We start from the raw sequence: 21,590 nt of genomic DNA, 5'->3' as shown, positions 1-21,590 counted from the left end.
ATTCATGTCAAAGTTTCAAATGAAAATCAAAAACTATCAACACAATCAGTTGATTAAAAATGAATTTAATGAAACTTAGCAATTGTTTACAATTTAGTCAATAACAACAATCAATGAGCAAAATGAAGGTAAGTAAATCGTTTCAATTGTAGATCTTAATTGTGGATTAAGTGAAATATTAGAAAGTTAATTTTTGATCAACTTTTCTTTCAAAGCCCAATGTGATCTGGATGTTAATTAGTGTCTCAATTGGATTAATTACAATTAGTCGATGTGAAATTCGGCTTAATTTCCGGATTAATCTTCAACCCTTTTCATTTGCTTTGCCGAGATTCAAATTGCCTCCCATAAGGATTTCCGCTCATTTCCTGCCCTCCCCGCCCTCTGAACATGACCCACCGCCTCGGGCATTGAGTTTCCCAGGGATAACAGTGACTGGACAAAACAATTACCCAAACAATTTGCACCATCATCGGATTAATCAAGACGAAGAAGAGACAATTTATCATCACCAACAATCAACTTCAATAATTGATTCAGATGATCAAGTTAATCACAATCCAACAGTTGATTACAATCACCATCCAAATGATTACGATTAACTGTTAATCCCAACTGATCAGTTCATCGGTCAAATTTGACTAATTGTAACTTCAACGATTACAATTAAATTGTTATCACCGTAACTACCTTTTAATTAGACTGTGTAATTATGTAATTGTTACGATGATTTATCAATATTCAAGTTGATAATTAATTTCATTAAATAGTTCAAATGATTGATCATCATGAACAAGAACATGATTAATTGTTTTTCTCTAATAATAGTGAGTAATTAACCCGAACAATTAGTGTCTAATTAATCAATAACAATAAAAATCAAACACAACCATAGTTAACTTTTTGTTTCATGAAAATTTAATTGTCGTCGTAATTAGATTAACAATTAAATCGGAGTTAACATAAAGTATACAAATTGTACAATCAAATGAACCACAGATAAATATCAAAAAAATATTACAATGTAATAGTTATATGAATGAACGAATTAAATTTTCTCAATTCGTAATCACAATTAATCACCAAATTATCAATTTCTTTTCTTGTTCGTGATTGGTAATAGTTAATTGTGTCATCAAAAATAAGAGTTAATTGGTTCCCCGAAAATTTTCTCAATGTCTCCAAAAACGATTAACAATAATTTCTGAATTTCATCTGAATCGTCCTCATGAAGTTCCGCCAAGAATGGAACTGCTTCCGGAATATATGGTGTGTATTCCTCGGTCATAGATAAGATTAATTGATGGAGAACATGTAAAGCTTGATAACGAACCTGAGGGAACAATTAAAGAGAGAGAAAAATCAAATCAATTAATTTACCATAATAGAAAAGAAAATATCAAAATTAGAAAGTTCAATCAATTACCTTAGCTGAATTCTCCCTGGTTTTCAATAACAATTGGTAATTAGCATCTTTCACAATGTTATGGTCATTTACCGACTTGACCAAATGCTGAATACAAGGGATAACACCTTCATCGATTCGTTGACAGTATTTATCATTTGGACCAAAGTCATTGGTGATCTGTAACAATTAAAGAAAAGAGAAATTAATTAATTGTGGATATAGTAAGTTACATATTTTTTTTCTAATCAAAAGTTTGCTTCAGAATCAGTTGATTGTTTCCACACATAAGTGAGTTTACACTTTTCAGGTGACGAAAAATAAAATTTACATCATTTGAAGCGAAAAATTGATTAATGGACAACAATTACGATTAATTTACCTGATCCAATATCAAAGGATATAATTTTTTACTACGATCAGGAGTGGCAAAAGTAGAGGCGACATCGTGTTGGAAACTTTTAGCTAGAGTGGTCAGTATATTGCTAATGATTAAGTGACCAATTTGTTCATTGTCAGTCTTTGTTTTATTATCGTTGGATAATTTCAACATCCCGTTTTCAGAATTAATGTGAAAAGCTTTTAATTGTTTGATACAATTAATCACAATATAAGGAGCAGCAAATGCACTGAATAGATTTTTCAATTTATCGGCCAATTTGTTGGTTAATCGGTAAAAGGTTAAGACTCTGTGGTAATTATTATTTCCATCACCAGTTTTCACCCAATCATAGACCTAAATAAAAATAATGAAATAGAAATTAATTAGCGAAAAACAACAATTAGTGAAAATTATTCATTTTAAATTGGACAATTTAAACTTTACCTTGTAGAAAAATGATCTGAAACTGGCCTCTGATAGTTTCGGCACGAATGAAGTTATTGCATCTAAACTTTTATCTTCAATCTTATTGATTGATTTAATATCCTCATCGGAATCACAATTAACTGATCGATAATCCAACAATTTGAGAGCAAATTTTTGCAAATTAACCATATTAGGTTCAATTTCATTCTTATCACAATCTTTTAATCCTCGATGTAAAATAGTTAAGCAAACATAACGTGGTTCCTGTAGGAGAAAAAAAAACACAATTAACAATCAAAATTGGTCAACAATTAACAAATGTCAAGTTGATCTTACCGATGAATCAAGCTGATCAAAAGCTTCTTCCAAACTTTCAATCAGAATTCTGAATGGAACCTCATTAGCGATATTAATTATAACCTTGTCAACTCTTATACTCATACCAGTGAAACTACAGTTTCTATCAAGTTTACAAATCTACAAACAACAAGAGAAAAACAAAATTTAATTAGTGAAGAAAAAGTGACAATCTAAATATTAATTAAAGAAAACACCAAACAATTAACTTACCGATATTAATAATTGACAAAGATCTGAGCTTAAATATTTACCAAAGTATAAGGTTAATTTACTGAGAGCAGTTAAACTACTAAGTAATAACACTTCCGACCTAAAGGGAGAGAAGAAACAAATTAACAATTAAATCACTTAATTAAATCAATAATAACAAAACAATCAGGGAAAATGATAACCATTAAGAGATCAGAGTTATTTAAATCCACACAAACAATTAATTCAGGTGACGAAAAATAATATTGGACATCATATCTCAAGATGGTTAGAAATTAAATTAGTGAAACAAATCATAATAGAAACATGAGAAACAAAAAACTCAAAGTAATTAATGAGTTCCAGTGTTTTCATGGTGATAATATGATCAGGGAGAGAGAGAGAGAGAGGGAGAGGAAAGGTGATACATCTAAATGATTAACTTACTCTTCTTTTAGGGTTGACAAAATGATTGACATAACAGATGGAATTAAAGACAAACAATCAGTCTTTAAGCAGCTAACTAGCTGAGATATACAGAGTATCATTGAAGCAATTAAATTGGTGTTGGCAATTTGAGATCGATCTTCACAAAGGGAAACAATTGATTTCAATGCGAAAACAAGGAAATCAATTGAATCAGAATCACCCTGTAAAATTTTAGATAATATTCCAATGCTTATTAAACCAGTTTGTGAGGTGACAATTTGAATGTCACTTTTATTTTCCTTAAGATCACCAACAATTTTCACAATTGGTTTAATGAAATCTCGTAACATTGAAATCTAAACAGGGGAAAAAAATAAAAGATTAGTGAGTAAAAAAAAAGATTAATCAATCTGTAAGTTTTAAATTGTTAATTGTTGTTTACCTTTGATTTAGATTTGTTGGCAGGTAATCGTCCATTGAGTAGGTCAAGTGCTTTACGACGGACGGGTAACGATTCTGAACCAAGAAGACGATGAATAACTGAAATAAACTCAGGTTCGGGCAGCAATACGTTAACCTTTGAAAAAGAAGAAATTTCCAAGTTAATCGAGATGATCAATTAAAAGAATTAAATTAAATATTATCTCACCTTTTCGAGGACATTAAGAAGCTCTCGGTTGAGTCTACTGTTACCACGATTGGCCTTGTTTTCCGGTTTATTACAATAATCAATGAGAAGTAAATTAGTCTCAAAGAGTTGATTAAAGAGATCCTCTAAATTGGACCATTTTGATTTAGCAATTGCTGAGACATAATCTTCAGAGGAAACAATTAGATAAATCGTGAGAATGGTTTCTTTTGCAAAATCAACTCGATTAGTTAACTCGGGGAAACGATGATTTTCACCAAGAGCCTCGAATGAACCATTATTAACTATATTATGACACATTGACATTAGTTGATTAATTGTGGTCATTTGAATTGTCGCATCAAAACCAGTAACTAGGGCAGAGATAAATTCTTGGATAAATTTCCTTGATTCTTCAATTTCAAGTGAACGGCGAATCAATTTATAAACAATGTACCATAAAAATTGCTCCTCTCCAAGAAGTGAGGTCAACTTTTGGAAAAGATATAATCGCCGATGAAGAGGAATATCATTAAATGAATCGGTAAAAGTTTCAATTATCTTCTTCTGTGAATCCTCACTGGACATTACAAGACCAGGAATTATTGTCTCCATTGTATCGTCCAAAATTTTGTGAGTATATTGATCATCACATTTGATCATATCGTTGCCAATAAAGCCAAAGATGACAATTATATCACGAAGAATATCATCTTTCAGATGACCTGAGATTCGGTTAATTATGGTTAATGCTTGCATCCGAGTTTCTCTTAAACGGGCATGACGAAGACTCTCCAAGATGTAGACAAGTTCAAAATTGGTTAAATCAATTTCAGGTTGATTAAGACAATTAGATAAGATGACTAGTAGGAGAGATCGAAAATATTCCGATGATGATTGCTCTTCCGAGAGAAGATTTTCCTTGAGAAGTTTAAAAACTGTTCCCATTAATTGTTCGGCTCCGGTGAAAATCTCTTTGGAAGCAAAAATTTCAAGTAGCATAACAATTTTCTTCCATCTATCCGAATCTTGATTTAGAACAATCTTCTTTTCCAATCGACGTCTTTTAGCTTGACCACTTCCTTTATCATCTTCACCTGAATCATCTAGATCACCACCAGAATCAATCATGACACTGATTATGTAGGAAACAAGTGAACCATCAGTTAGAAATTTTCGCAATTTTCGTCGGCAATAGTTATCATTGTGAACTTGGATAACATCTAGAAGACATTCAATCAGCAATCGTTTAGAATCATCATTCAATTGTTTAACATATGAATTGTTGAACAGGTTTAATAACATTGGACGATAATCATCTGAAGTGAAAAGACGTTGAAGATTCAATCGAAGTTGAAGATTGACAAAAAGATTGCTCGAATTATCGAGAACTGGAAGCATTTCTATGATTTTCCTCCCCGCAAGGTAGGTCAACTGCCGTTCAGATAAATTGGTTGGTTGAAAGTGTAACAATGACAGGAAAAGTTTGAGACAATCAATGTTGTTATAATCTCGTAACATGCTTGCTAAACCAACACGTACGGTGTCGGGAGTGTTGGGGTCTTGTTTAATCAATTTGGTGATATTTTTAAAAGTAATTGAAGGTAATTTAATTTTTCCAACAGGTTGATTGTCTGTCCAGTATTTAGCGATGGCGATACTAATTTCTCGTGGATCTCCGGCCAATAGTTCCTTGTATTGACTGAGAAATTGTATAAAAGTACTTGGTTTAGAATCAATGTCCAATAATTTAACTGCGATCGCACGAACTGCTGAGTGGGGTGATTGAAGAGCAATACAAAGTGATACCAATTCAATTTCATCGAAATCATTTTCTACCATAAAGTGGGAAGAAATTTCCAAAGCTCGAGCTTGAAGAAGAGGATCTTCTGTCTTTACCCAAAGGCCGACAAGAAATTTTGGACAAAATGTTCGAATTTCTTTTACGAACAACTTGAGAAGACTTTGGAAAACTGGTTGAGCTTGAATTTTCTCATGGTGACAATTGTTACACAGAAAATTGAATAATCCATTGATATAATTATTCTCGGTGGTTTGTAAATGCCAGAACCAAGGTTTCAATCCGGGTGAACATTTTTTATGTGATAAAAGTCGAGTGACAAATAATTGAACCATTGATGAGGTGACACGTCTCTTGGTAAGGTAATTGATTGATGAATTGATGAAATCTTTGATACAATCAAAATTATCAGCATCTTCATAAGAGGTTTTCTTGAATCGGACAGTTGATGGATCAACCAGTTTGGCTAAAATTGAGATACAAGTTAACGAAAGCTCATTGATTGACTCGTAATTGTCATTAGCTGTTTGTAAGGGTAAAAGGTGGAAAATAACACAAAGCCCTAGAATTTGTTTGCGATAATTTTCCGATCCTGATTGATTAAGAACTTGTAATAAGGGAGAAGTTGGATTTTTGTTAATATATGAAGCAATTCGTTGTGTAACAAAATCAATCGATGAACCATAATCTTCATTGGCTATAAATGTTTTCAATTGTTCGGTGTAAATTGATTTAGTCCAATCAAAGAGTTTACGGTTTGTTTTTTCAATGTCCGTTTCGAAAATGACGGAAAAAAGGGAAAGGCCAGTTTCATCTAATGGTATGAAATAGTCGACAAAAAGATCCCAAAATTGTGATTCTTCCTTAAAGTCTAAATTGGAGACAAGCTTGAAACAACTTCGACGAACTGTTGTCCAATCATTGTGAGTCTCAGAATCGTCTTTGTTACGTCTGATCATTTCGATACATCGAGGTAATAATTTTTTCCCATAGACAATTAAATCGGCTAATGGAACCATTTTGATGAAAAGATCACGACAAGAGAGTAATTCAATCAAAACCAATGGATTATTTTCGTGTAAAGTGTTAACTAGTGAATCGGCGATTAATTGTTTGGTTTGTTCATCAGTACATTTAAGGATTTCCTTATGATTCTTGGCAATGTGACACGCTGAGTGTAAACGAATACCTTCATTGGCACTTGTTAGACCAACGAAAACGTTGACATTTTTATCATTCAATTTGGTATAAAAGGGAGAGATGATTAAATTTTCTAAGCCTTTGATTGTTGATTTACTTGTTGCTCCATCAAATTCACTGGGAAAACGTCGTTCCAACACTTGGACAATATTAGATAATTTAGATTTAGCATCAGAATCTGGATTTGGTTTTAACGCCACAACAGCTTCAAGAATTTTACTAATTGTCCATGAAGAAATTTTTAAATTGTCGATTAACATTAGAGCGTTCAAATATTGATCATCATCTTCACATTGACCAATATAATAGGTTAACAGAGAGGTTAGAAAATATTTCGATTGAATTTGACCATTAATCTCAATGAAACGTTTCAAGTTTAAAGTTTTCACAACAATTTCAGGTATTGACTCTAATTCTTGAAATTCGTAGACAATCAAAAGTGTTAGAAGAAAATTTTTCTCTGTATATGAATCAGAAACGTCCAATAAATGTTTAGCCATTTTGGATAAAAGTTTTTCCAATTTAGAGACTTTCAATGTTACCCTGGTAACAAGTTGACTTAAGACAATGTAACAAGATTGAACTAAACCTCTGTCCCGAGATTTGGTACCATAGAAAAGGTAACTCAAAATGATGGTTATGTATTTGTCCTTAAAAGTGTCCGTAAGGACAAAATCATCTTCCAAAAGGGTTACAAGTGTCGAGGTGAAAAATGAAACAACCGCTGGTATTTTATGTTGACTTTTAACCGTTTCAATGATGGAATCCTTTAGATATTCAATGGTAACTGAGCTTGTTTTCAGGTAAGCGATGAGGGAAACCTTTGGCAGTGGGATTGAATGTTTTGATACCGATGATAACCAGTGCCATTTATTGATTGGATCACGAATCTTTAAGCTCAACCTGACAATACGAGGGAAAAGCTTCGTCTCATGGTAAGGTAAAACTGAGATTATTAGATCGTCAAGATTATATTCATGAATTGAATATCTATAGATTAACCATTCCAACATTTTATGGGTGTGGGTTAACAGGAAGTAGGGTGAAACAGCTTGAAAGAGAAATGAACGTATTAATTGGTTTAATTTGTCATTTTCTTCCTTTGATTTAACAGCTCGATCAAAGTCTTTATTGATAACACTAAACAATTCTTCAAATTTAACCAAAGATCCATCGATTGAGCAGATTTGTCGAAAACCAGTTGAACCAATGATAAAATGGGTATCCTTATCTATGGAAAGGGCTTCCTTACGGTCGTATAAAAATGATGCCCGATACTTGGTGTCTCGAAGGCTATTTGTTTGAGGAGCCTCAAGTTTCCGCAATTGGGAGGCTAAAGATGTTTCCTTGTTCATCGTTTAATCTTTTCTTCAATTTTTCTTTTTTACAACAAAAATCAATCGAATCTCAATTAAATCAGTTATTCGGTCACATCAAGAATAGAATAAAATAGTTAACAAATGATTACAACATGGAAAACGTTGATTAATTAACAGAAAAGTAATTAAGAAAATAAAATTATTCCACCGACATAAATGTAAACATCCACATGAGAAAAAAAAAATGTGGAAATAATCACGTGTATGGAAGTTCGTGAAAAAGATCATAGGGGTCGCTGTTTTCGGCGAATTTGAGAAAATTTAATTTTCTCGATTATTTTTAATTCTAATCAATTAACTTTATTTAAATTCTCAATTGTTAGTTTATTGGTGATTTGTTTGGTTTAGATTAATTTGGATTTTAATTGGTTAAGGGGAAAATAAATGGGTGGGTTGATTGAAATTGGAATGGAAATGGAATTGGAAATTTGCTAAAGTTTGAGTAACTTATTTTTCTTGGTGAAGGGAAATTGTTTAATTGTTTGGATTATGATTGTGTTGATTAAATGAATTGAGTTCAATTTAATAAGAATAAGTGTTTTCATGATGATCAATTAATCAACTTATTTTTATAATTGTTGTTTGAGTTTAAGAAAATCACTTGTTTGAGATTTAAATAGTGTTAGAATTGTAATCAAATCGAAATTATTAACAATTGTTAATTGTGATTAGTGATTATCTAAGAAATTAGAATTTAAATTGTGTATGAGAATATTTCAAGAATTAGATTCGAACTTGTAATTAACTTTAAATTCGATGGATTAGAACATCGAATTAAAAGTTTCTCGAAACTCTTTTAGAATCGATTTTTGAGAAAGTCGATCGGATTGAACTCGAAACTTTTTGTACATTAGAATCGATGAAATCGAAGAAAAAAGTTATTAAGTTTAATTGGGAATTTAACTAATTAAGATTTCCACTCGATAATAAACCGAATATAAAAAAATTGGAAACAAATTTTGCGAGAAAAATTAGAAATCATTTAATGATAATAATGATAATATTTGGACAATTAGTTAATTAAAAAGATACCATAATTATCCAATTATTTATACAATTGATTTTACGACAAAAACAAAATAAATAATAATCTTGTCATTTTCATATTACAATATAACAATTAACAATTAAAGGTAAATTACTTTGTTAATGTCTAATAAGAAAAAACGAAATTAGGAAACAATTAACAATAAGGAGAAACAATTAAATGATTAATTAAATAAATATATAAGTTAATCAATTAGTGTCCAAATATCATTTCCATCCAAAAGCCAATGATATAAAAAGTTGAGAATCAGCTTCGTAATTGGTAATGTATTTAATTCCTGAGTGTTAATTGTTACGAGATTGTTATCCAAATTACAATGTACTTCCATAATTAACCATAATCATGATTGTAATAATCAAATTATATTATCGATGCTAAAAAATAAATAAAATAACGATTAATAAAAACAAAAGGTTAGATGATTAATCAAATTGGTCAATAAATAGATTGTGATGTAATTAAAATCAACAATATAAGAAAAAAGGATTTAAAATTAAAAATATAATTGTAGTAATTAAATTACCTGGAGAAGATCAAGAAAAAAAATCATAATAATCATAACAACAATCAATAAATGATAAACAAAATGGATGCAAATTACTGGTTAAAGTAAAGGCAATTTTCCTTGTTAATTGTCGTAATTTAAATAAAGTTAACAATTAACTTTTTCTTGTTGTCATTTTAATGTCACTTTATGATTTTGTTCAACAACTTATTATGTAATTTAAATTGTTAATTATTACATAACAAGAGAGATACAATAATCTAAAATTGAGCCAGGAACACTTTACTCACAGGGATGTTTCCAATTGTTGGTGGTAATTGTTGATTATTTGGTGAATTAACTGATTGACTGTGATTACAACGACCCTGACCTGGCTCGTTAACAGCTAATTTAAGGGGTAATTGTTGTTTAATTATATTATTAGAAGCACCAACATTATTATTAAAGGCATAATTTAATGGCTGTATTGATGTTGATGATTGATTAATAAATTTATCTGATGTTATTGATCCAGTTGTAGTGATTACGGAAGGAGATGATGATGAGGATGAAGATGATGAGGGTGGTGATGAAGATGAAGAAGATGGAGTTGATGATATGTTATTTAAACCAACAGATCGAGTTAATTGTGAGCTAGTTAATCCAGTTAATCTATCATCAGATTGATCGACAATAATTGCAGAAGAACCGGAAGAAGAGGAAGTACAACCATGAACAGAACCAGAAGAAGAGGAGACACCAGAGTTATGGAAACAATTAGAACCTCGATTATTTGGATTACTTGTATTAACGATTGTGTGAGCCGGTGATAAAATAATTCCCTCCTTCTGAAGAGCCTCCAATTTCCGGTAAAGTGTTTCCCTCTGTTCTTCAACATCTTTCTGTTCCCTTCGAACTGATTCTTTCAATTCTTCCAATGAACTTTTTTCCGCTTCGATTGAACTTTTCTCTTCGTTCAACCTTTTAATCCAATCACTTTTCTCACATCTCAATTGTTCCTGTAAATTTCTCAACTCTTCCAATCCTTGTTCAGGCCGATAAACTGATCGACGATCTGGTTTACTTGTTCCAATTGTCGTTGGTGTTACCGATGAACTTGAAGCCGATGACTGAAAACCTCCAGTTAATGTTGACACACTTGATGATGTTAATCCACTTCCACCACCACCATAATCAAAACCTTTACCACAACCTACAATATTACCACCTCCACTTGAACCTCCACCACCACTACTGGACATACTTGAACTGTGGGTGGTTGAATATATGTTATCCTTTTGAAGTTGAATTATCTTATTATTTGAATCCATCAACTGAAATCTCATATTCTCAAATAAAGTTTGTTGATAATTGAATAAACACTAAACCAGAATCAGAGCAAAGAAAAGAAATATATTAACAACAACAATTAGTTAATTTGGTAGCAAAAATCAATTCAATTAAAAGGTGAATTAATTTTTCTGCTTCACTTTCAAATGAATTTTTGAGGAAAAAAACTGTTTGCATATTAATCAAACTTTAATAACAATCAATTGCAAAAAAAAAGGTAATTGTGATTATAATTATCATAATTATCGTCTAATATATAATAACATGGGAAACAAGAAAGTAATTAAATTAATTCACTTTGACTACCTAATCATTATTAAATCATGAAACCAGAAACTAAAACTAATATTGAATATAAAAAACGAGTAACTCTTAATCTTAAAATGGTGACTATTAAATGCTCAAAGTGATTAAAGTGATTAGAGAGAAAATTAATTCTCTCTTAACAATTAACTAATCATAAATATGAAATATTAATAAATTACCGTTGATAATCATTAATTAACTAATTTAAATGCTCAACAAGTTTCTGTAAATAATATTAATGATTGAATTGATTTAAGGCTTTGAGTTTTTACTTTTGCCTCTTTTTTTTTGCTAATTGTTGTGTGAAAGTTAAATTGTTTCATGTTCAATCAATTAACTTACCATTAAAAGATTGACTTGATGTTGAAGCTCAGCAATTTGAATTAATTGATCTTTTCCTTGAGTCATTAAGAGTGGGGTTGTTGTTAGACGATAAATATCACTTGGGTCGTAAAGAGGTAGAGTGGCAAACATTGATGATGTCGTTGTCGATGATGATGAATTGAGTGGTGAATTTGGTGCCAATGTATTGGTGGATGAAGGGGTGAACAGTGATTGAATGGAGGGTGTCGGTGTTGTGACCAGTGATCTACGTTGATATTTTTCTGGACTTGAGGTTGACGATGAGCACGATTTGTGAATGGTACCAGTGGAAACATTGGTACTTGAATTGTTACCAATAACGGGACCAGATGAACGTCGGATCTCATTGATTGTCGGTCTAATTGATAGGAATGATTCACTGGTGTTTTGATTGTTAGCGGTGGTTGAAGATGAAACTGATGTTAAGGATAACGAATTTGATCCCAATATATTGTTAAGGCCACTTCCATCTGATTCTGCTTCGGTAATCCGACCACTTCCAATACCAGAGCTTGATGCTCGATCTCCACCACCACCACCGACTACAATGATTCCACCACTGGTACCGATCATTGATCCTTCCGTCTCTTTGAATGTACAATCTTTCAGTTGGACGAGTTTCTTTTTCAGTGCATTGAAACGTAGGGTGGGATCTTTTTCCGGATTATCAAAACCACCAAAGGTTTCAGCGCGTTTGGGTAAAATTGGTGAGACAAAAGTGTCACTTTGATGTTCACCCGCCGAGGAAACCGATCGACATAAATTGGTACCCGAAATGTATAAACTATGAGCTATTCTGAAAGCTGAAACGATAAACAAAAAGCAACAATTAGATCAACAAATTGTTCAACATATGAAAATTGTCTCAATTAAACTAACCTTCATTGGCAGCGTTGATAATTGTTTCCGGTGAACAATTATCTTCAATTATTGGCACATATCGGATTAACTCTAATCCCTCCTGTTCAATTCCAAGTAATTCCTGAATTTAATGAAAAGACAAATTTCCAAAACAATAGTTGATTAATTATTTTAAATTCTAATGATTATTGATCATCTTACCATCATATCAGCAAAAATTTTCATCTTATCTTCACACATTTGAGCCATTCGAGCATCTTTTTCGTACATAGAGTTTAATAGTTCACGAACTTTGGCCTTTCGTGCTTCTTCAATTTTCCTTTCCTCTCCTTCTGAATGACCACCGGAACCGGAACCCGAGCCATTGGTATTCTCTTCATCTTCATCAGGACACATTTCAACCGCTTCACGAGTTTGATCAATCAATAATTTTGATCCTTTGCCGTTGGACAGATAAGCTCATACATTTCCGGTTCATGGGGATTAGATGAGATTAAGTAGACACCACGTGACAATTGTCCAGCTTTCTCACGAACCAATAGTTTTTGTAACGAGACAACACTTGACTGAAACAATTAGAACGACACCAAATTAATATTGAGACCAACGAAATCACAATTATCTTCATCATCAGTAACGTGCAAATAAAAGGTTCCCAAAAATCATTCAGACACCGAAATGAGATTAAAATGGCAATTCAATTTTACCATGAAAAACTAACTAAATTACAGATTAAAATTCTGATTCTAGATGAAAACGAATTAAGAACGAGAAAGTGAGATAGAAAAGTTCTGATGGAAACATGATGAACCCTCTGAGGTTTAATAATTTGATGAATAACACAACAAATCATAATAATAATGAACAATTTAAATTGAAAATTCAACCAAATATAACAAGAGTGATGATTGAGATAAATTCACAACAATAATCACCATGAACATATTATCAAAATCATGATGAATTCATGAAATTGTGAAAAATATCAGCAATTTAAATATTATAACAACTACAATACAAATGTGATAAAACTATAACTTAAACTAAGCCAATATCATTGTAATATTATCATTTCCTTACCAAGATCATCAAGATGATGAAGATGATGATAACATTATCATGCATTCAGAATTGTCCTTGAAATAATAACAAAAATGATATATAATTAAATGATTTGACATGTTAACAACAATCAAAGGTTACCTAAAGTTTAATTTAACCTTAAACATATTTGCCAGACTTGATATTAAATTTATAGAGCAACAAAAATGACACAAAAAGATGAGGATGAACATGAACATGATGAAATAAGTGATGAAGATGAGCAAGAATTACAAACAATATTGTCAATGAATTTAAAGGTAACCCTAAGTAAAGGTAAGACAAAATATTCCCAAGGCAGTATTAGTTAAAGTAAGAAAACTTGTTAAAAACTAAATCTATGAGTTTTTACTTTCTTTTTCATCCTCATCCTCATCCTCATCATCATCATCTTCCTTTCAGCACTAAAGTGTATCCATACACTTAAATACATCTCTCACAGTATGAACATTATATTACAAGTAATCAAAGGAAATGTTTCTCAACCTTAAGTAAGTGTGATTCATTTCACTAGAAAACAAAAGTATATAAAAGAAAAGCTAATGTAAAAAAGTACCGTTATTATCATCATCATCATCTTCATTTGATGATGATGATTAAATTGATTAGCTAAATGACAGGGGAAAGATGCTCAAGGAACAAGTTGATTAAGTTGTTAACATATGAACACAATATTATTACATTTGTTATTACATCTTTGTTAATATCTGTTAATGAATTGTTATTGTTAACCTGAAACTGGAAAATTAAAGATAATAATGATAATATTATACAATTAATAGCAATCAAAATGATATAAAAATTTAGTTTTGTTGGGATAAATTGTAAATTTTGTATGATTAGTTTACAATTTAATCTAATTAAATGGTAATTCATTGGTGTTGTTAATAATGATGAGGAAAAAAAAATGATTCCAAGTCAAGGAAAGGAAGATGAAAAATCAGCAGAATCAAGGTCAAGGTTAATGATGATAAAATACAATAACATTAGTCTAGTATCTATGATGATTTTTTTTAACCATGGAGACTTTGTATATCGATGATGAGGATGATAATAATGATGAAGATGTAAGATAATACAAAGATGAAATAATGATCAAAAGGGATCATGAAGTTTCAGTTTGATATTGTTCAGGGTTTTTATTTTCAGTGAAAAGAGGAGGATGATAAAAGAGACACAGTTGAAAGGTTAGGGATAAGAAAAGATGATGATGATGATGATGATTAAGACGATTTTTCTTACATCTGATAATCAGATAATGATGATGATGAGAGAGAGAGAGAGAAACTGAATATTTCAAAGGAATGGTTAATGCGTATTCATGGTAAGGCAAAGTATTTCATTTTCTTAACAATCTTGATCATTAATGAGATTTAATTAATGAGCCATGTTGTTAGATTATGTTTGACAGTTTGTTATAACAGTAAATTCTGAATAAATTCAGACAAGAATCTGAAACTTTCACTGAAATAACAAGAGTAAAGGAAACAAAAACATCTTATTATCATGAAATAAGGTCAATCTTTTAAGATGATTAACTGATGATGATTATATAAGGTGATGAATTAAAGACTCACCTTATTATCTAATGAACAGAAATGATACTTTTGATTGTTTTCTTGAAGTAAAATGATAACATCAGACAAAACAACAGCGACCACATCGATAATTTTACCACGAGCTGATTTCCATGAAATATTGGCCTCATGTCGTAATTTACGATTATTTGAAAGAAGATCAGATTTTCGAAACTTTTTCCCTCTATACAAAGTTGTCGATTTAGCATCGATTTTGTTATAAATCTCAAGTAAACGAATTTCCTTTTCCTTTTCAGCGACCTGAGCATCAACTCGATTGATAACATCCTTAATATGTCTCAGAGCATCTCTCAAGTCAAGATAATCACACTTTGTATCTAAAAAAAATAAAATAAAATAAAGACCAACAACAACAATTAGATTATAACAATTAAAACAAGTCTCAACTAATATAAATTGTCCATACCTTTGGTTACTTTCAATAAGGAATCAATTAACAATGGATACTTAGTTATACGTTGAGTTACAAGTAAAATACATTCAGGAATACCCCTGGTTTTACATAATGGTTTTGCACTGCATTTCTGTTGACAATTAAGATAAGCAATTGATTAAAAATCAGAATGATGAGTAAACAAAGTGATTAAAAAAATTCAAGGATTAACTTTGATGATGGTGATGATGTTCACCTACTTTCTAGATTTAAAGTAAATAACTGTAACTTGATAATGTTTGTTTACCATGTTGAATATGTTAATCTCTATGTATTAACCTTGACCTCAAAGGTTGGAAATGTTCATGTGTAGATTAAGATTAGGATTGATCATCATCATCATCACCATGATTATCTCGTTAATCATACTAATTGTTAATCACTTACTTTGATAAAAGTTTGGAATTTTCTATCAGTCTTTAGGATATCTTTATACAATGAGAGTGCTTCTTTATGTTGACTACAAAATTGACCATAACAATTTCTTAATTGTTCACCATTTGATCCGGAAAACTGATCATTTTCATCATTAATCCAGTAAGAGTTAAGATAATCCAAGATAATCAAAAGAAAAAAAAAATTAAAAGTTAATATTTAGTTTGGTAACAAGATATAACATAAATAGGAAAGAATCACAATTTATTTGAAAAGTTAAAATCATCTCAGTGAATCGAGATGATCAATCATTGTCATCTTTATCATCTGATGATGAAAATAACGGTTCATATTTATGAGAAAGAAATGAAATTTCATCAGAGATGAACTCATCCAAATAACATCAATAACAACAAGAATAACAATTAAAACCATGTAACCAATTTAAAGGATAATTTAGGAATTGATTGGATAAGGGAATAAACGAAAAGGAAAAAAAAAATTTTTTTTTCTCTTTCAATTTTGTTCATCATTTTAACAAGAGAAATTCAATTGGAATCATGTTACTCATTAGATGGACATTCTGAGTCTGAACTTTACCTGTTGTAAGATGATGTCTCCAATACTATCGATTACAGAATCGAGAGATTGTCTTTCACGTAACTTTTTCAGGAATGTGAGGTGAGTCTCAAGAAGATCCTCCAAACAGGGGAATATCCTTTCCACCATGTCTTTGGTCATATGTAATTCCTTAATCATACCCTGAGCATAAATCTTTTGCATGATCTTAAGGGTTAGGCAATGGTGCTTTTCCGTTATTATTAGCTCTGAGAGAGAAGCACAATCAAGATATGCAAAAAAAAAGAGATGAGGATGATAAGAATGATGATACGAAAGAGAAGAGGATGTGAAGCCAAGAAAGAAAAGAAAAGATAAAAAAAAGTAAGAGTAAAAGTAAGAAATTAATTTCAAGTCCATTGAATATCATCCATGTTGTGTGTGTGTGTGTTATCATCATTATCATGGTGAATACAAAAAAAGGGACACAATAGATTGAGATTCAGGCTCAGGTTCCTGGGTATAAAGTCAATTATCATTGGTCAAACAATTGGGTCAAAAGGTAGTGTAACCATTGATGTATATGGAGTAAAAGTCTTAGGAGAGTGGGAAGTGGTTGATAATTGAGATTCCAAATGATAATAAAATGCTTACCATGAATAACCTCTTGTCGTCTGATGTCCTTTTCCTTTAATCGTTTGAGAACCTGAATAATGAATAATAATAACAATATAATGAACATCAACAATCAAAGGTAATCGATTCAATGAGAATACATAATAATCAGGGTAATCAACATGGTCAATAATCAATGATAATAAAAGTTAAATTGTCATCAAAATGATGATCATTTATCTTGAAAAGTCCGGAAGAGAATCGGAAAATATCAAAAAAATCATCAAACTAATCAGTTTCATATCTCAAGGTAATCATCATGATTATACCAAGAAATTAATATCATTACAATTATATTGGATTATATTCTTAATCAATGACTAATTTGATTGATTGTTCATTAGTTTAATTACCTTTTTATCAACTGTATTGTTCCAGGATTCTGGTTCATCATCCAGAAGCCTCAATATTAAATCATCTTCAAATTCAGAGGTAATTATTTCGGCAACTCCTTCATCAAGTGACTCCATTGAACCAGAATTAGTCTCAACCATGCTAATTAAAGGTTTTTAATTGTTCATTAGAAGAGTTAATTAATTGTTACTCTTTTTTTCCAACTTACTTGCTGTGTCCATCCTCACCAGTGTCCAGTTCCTTGTCCTCACAAATGACTTTGCTGTTGTTATAATGAAGACGAAAGGAAAAAATCTTGATTAAAATGATCAATTTTCAATCAACACAATTAAATTTAATTTAGTTCGTGCAACTTCAATGCAATTATTCAAATAATAATAAAAATCACAGGCAGAAACAAAAAAAAGTAATTGATAAACAATTATAACATTAGATATGATTATCTCATGTTCATCATGTTGATGATTAGTTAATTGTCATTCTAATAACGGTTTGCAATTAACACATGCAAAGTTAATTGTTAACTTGCAGTACAATTTATTTACAGTTAACAACACACATGCAATGTAATTTAAACCAATACTAAAGGATAGTGATTAGTTGATTATACTTGATTAATTCAAATGATAAAAAGGTTACGGTGTTGCAATTAAATCCATTGATTGTGATAACAATAATGAAGGTGAACAGTTAATTGTAGTGACAATTAGATTTTGATCATTATCACAGTAACATTCAGATTGTATTAGAATCAGTTGATTTGTGGTTCACTGATTGTTGATGGTTAAATGAGTTGTTAATTGTTGTTAACATTGATTTCCTAAAGTTAATTGAATCTCAATTTTTAAGGTTAATCAACATGAATACAAACTAAAAAGTGAACAATTAACTCAATATTACTCATAAATCACCATAGATGATTATCGTTGAGAGACCAAATTTATTCAGAATGGAAATTGATTAATCCAAATTTTAAAAAGTAAACAATTAAATATATAAATCCTGGTAATAATTAAATCACTTAGTATAATCCTTAATCCAGTTGATTATCCAAATTAATTGTAACAGTTGATCAACAAAAAGTTTACAACTTAAACTGTTAAGTTTCAGTAAAATCACAATAAGATTGAATAAAATTAAACATAATTAACTGTCAATAAAGTATTGATCAAATCAGAGGGAGATCTTTAATTTAACTGAATTAATTTAATTGTAGTGATGAGTCACACCAAGAAATGAGTAAAACTAATTAGTAAAAATTTGAAAATCTAACATTTGAAACAAAAAGCAGAGAGTCACAATTGTTTGAATTGATAGAAACCAGTTGATAGGCATTAATGGAGAGAGAGAGAGAGAGACTGGAAATGATGAGGATGAGGATGAGGATGAAGATGATGATAAAACTGTAAAGATTCCAGAAAAGATTCAACAAAAAGCAGTTAAGTTTAGTTACACCTCAGTGTGACATCGACTCTCATGAAAATCATATTCAGGAAGAAAATGAGAATTAAGATAATGGCTGAAAGGAAAACCTTAGTAATCTTGAAAAAAAGATGATGATGAAGATGAAGAGATGAAGATGAGAGTTAAATTTCTTGGAAAATGTCCTAAAAACGGTTTGTAAAGATGACGAAGTAAAACAAAATGCTAAACAGATTCAATCTAAAATAAATATAAACCTGAAAAATGAACATCATGGTTGACAGTTTCTTGTTGTTGTTCATTGCAATTCATGTCAATGACAATCCTCATCTTCATCTTCATCCTCATCCTTATCTTCATCATCATCATTACCATCAAGGCGACATGTAAGTTTGTGTGAGTGTGTATATATCATAATGTAAACACTTACTCATAGAGATAAATAGTAAACCTCAATGTAAGTATTTAATTAACATTGTTTTTTTCGCAATCAATGATCAATGTTTCATCTTCCGTTAATCCATTCAAATGATTATCTTGATAAATTGAAAGGTTTCTTCAAATTTCATGTTGATTCAATTAATCTCATCTAATATAATCTGTCAGTCTGAATAAACTTTGCCACTCTAATAATTGGTCACCATTCATTCAGTGATACAAATATATTTACATGAATGTTCAAGGGAAAAGATTATCAAAATTATATCTTCATCGTTATCATGGGAAAAACTGAATTAACCTTTGGTTAAGATGAGAAGAAAAAAAAGTTCTGAGTTGACTGAGTAAATATTATTTCCTAAATGTAATGTTACATAAGTGAGAAAAAAAAAGTTTCTTTTTTTAGACCTTAGATTAACTTGGAAAATTGATTAGTTAGATTTACTTGGTAAGTAAATTTAATTAACTATCTTACAGTAATTACTACAATCAAATAGATAATATTAATAATAATAATCAAAGTTTATTGTTAATTGAACAAATTGGTTTGGATGATTAAGATAATCAGAGTTATATTCTGGTTGATCAAGAAAAACAATCAGAATCCTTTTTCCACAGTTTCAGTTTAATTAATGTAAACTGATTGTATTATAATCACAAAATTAATAATAATAAACCATTAAATTAATTAACCAACTTGAAAGGTTTTAACTGTAACAATCAACTTTATAAATAAACATGTGAAGGACAAAATTAACTTTGATTACGATAATCAAATTAACGGTTAATTTTTGTTTACTATAAGTAATAGTGGTATACAAGATAACTGCAAGTTGTAATTGATTTAGATGATGATAATGTTGATTATTATGATTAACATGATTATCATCATGGTTATAGTAGTGGTTGTGATGGAGGATGAGGTGTTGGTGGTGATAATGATAAATAATGATGATGATGGAAGATAATATAAGATGAGAATAAGATAAACATGGAAACCAACTTGATGATTCTCTCTCACTCTTTTCCAATCAATTGATCTAATATTATCTTCATTTTTATCATCATCAAATCCAGTTGAAGATAGAAAGAGTTAATATCATGTACCTGGGACGATATCATCTCTGGTCCCAGAGGAAGTTACATTGAGATGATGATGAAGATGAGGATGATGGTAAGGAAGTGAGAGAAAATTGAGACTTTCGATTGAGGGAGAAACTTTTTCAAAGAGAAATATTAGTTTCGATTAGTTTATCTTCCAGGAAAGATGATCATAAAATAGATAAACATGATTATTTATTATCAGAATCATCATCTTAATAATTATTATTATCTTCATCTTTAACTTGTCATGTTGAATCAATTTGTAAGAATCAGCTGATCATCATCATCGTCATCATAAAACCAAAATCAGTTGTTGTGTTTTTCATATTCAATATTTTAACAATTGTATCAGATTAAATTAACTTATCAACTTTTGTCAATTGTATATTGAGATGATGAGGATCATGTAAAATTCAATCATACTCATGATCAAAAGTAACAACAACAAGTTGATTTAACAATATCAACAATCAAAATGAATAATTCATTGATTATTTTAATATTTTTTTTCTTGATTCATTCAACGATTGAGAAAGATAAATATTGATGTATCTTAATAATCAATAACTAGTCATGTTAAAATCTCATATTCACCCAATAAGTTGGTATAGTTAATCAAAAGTATAACAGAAAATTGGATTATGAATTATTACTAACAAATTGTTATTAATAGATTTACTTTAAGAAAAGAGCAAGAAGATGAAGATGATGATTATGATGATGATGCTGGTGGTTAGCAAACATGTAATATGATGCTATCATTAATGTCTCAATATTTACCATGGAAAATGTTGTAGACTGAAAGTTATTTACAGTTATGAGTCTTGAGAATAATTCTTTTGACCAATTAAGATTTTGACATTTAAGATATAAAAACAATAACAAAAACATTGGATCGATCATCTTGAAATAATTTGAAGA

At 30.3% G+C, this 21,590-nt stretch overlaps 2 protein-coding genes across 2 annotated transcripts in view; both read right to left on the bottom strand.

The window, feature by feature from the left end:
- Window positions 1-895: 895 nt before the first annotated feature.
- LOC128389195 (HEAT repeat-containing protein 1-like) lies at window positions 896-8,378 on the bottom strand. Its single transcript, XM_053348772.1, has 9 exons — window positions 3,841-8,378; window positions 3,634-3,768; window positions 3,210-3,547; window positions 2,784-2,883; window positions 2,550-2,690; window positions 2,232-2,477; window positions 1,788-2,141; window positions 1,427-1,585; window positions 896-1,333 (listed from the first exon to the last, which is right to left on the bottom strand). Exons 1-9 carry the CDS (start codon window positions 8,173-8,175, stop codon window positions 1,136-1,138), a joined length of 6,006 nt encoding a protein of 2,001 aa, XP_053204747.1. The 5' UTR covers window positions 8,176-8,378; the 3' UTR covers window positions 896-1,135.
- A 784-nt stretch (window positions 8,379-9,162) lies between these two features.
- The window catches only part of LOC128397173 (serine-rich adhesin for platelets-like), a 38,634-nt gene continuing 26,206 nt past the window's right edge, over window positions 9,163-21,590 (bottom strand). The window contains 13 exon segments of the mRNA XM_053357895.1: window positions 9,163-9,621; window positions 10,043-11,113; window positions 11,730-12,553; window positions 12,630-12,732; window positions 12,813-13,039; window positions 13,042-13,177; window positions 15,290-15,627; window positions 15,717-15,834; window positions 16,131-16,256; window positions 16,719-16,945; window positions 17,331-17,382; window positions 17,705-17,846; window positions 17,914-17,967. Coding sequence (XP_053213870.1) covers window positions 9,613-9,621; window positions 10,043-11,113; window positions 11,730-12,553; window positions 12,630-12,732; window positions 12,813-13,039; window positions 13,042-13,177; window positions 15,290-15,627; window positions 15,717-15,834; window positions 16,131-16,256; window positions 16,719-16,945; window positions 17,331-17,382; window positions 17,705-17,846; window positions 17,914-17,967 — 3,427 coding nt within the window. The 3' untranslated portion in view covers window positions 9,163-9,612.

The sequence above is a fragment of the Panonychus citri genome, unplaced genomic scaffold, assembly GCF_014898815.1.
Source record: "Panonychus citri isolate SS breed McGregor unplaced genomic scaffold, ASM1489881v1 Contig00001, whole genome shotgun sequence".
Classification (NCBI taxonomy): domain Eukaryota; kingdom Metazoa; phylum Arthropoda; class Arachnida; order Trombidiformes; family Tetranychidae; genus Panonychus; species Panonychus citri.
This window is presented reverse-complemented; position numbering and strand designations above follow the sequence as displayed.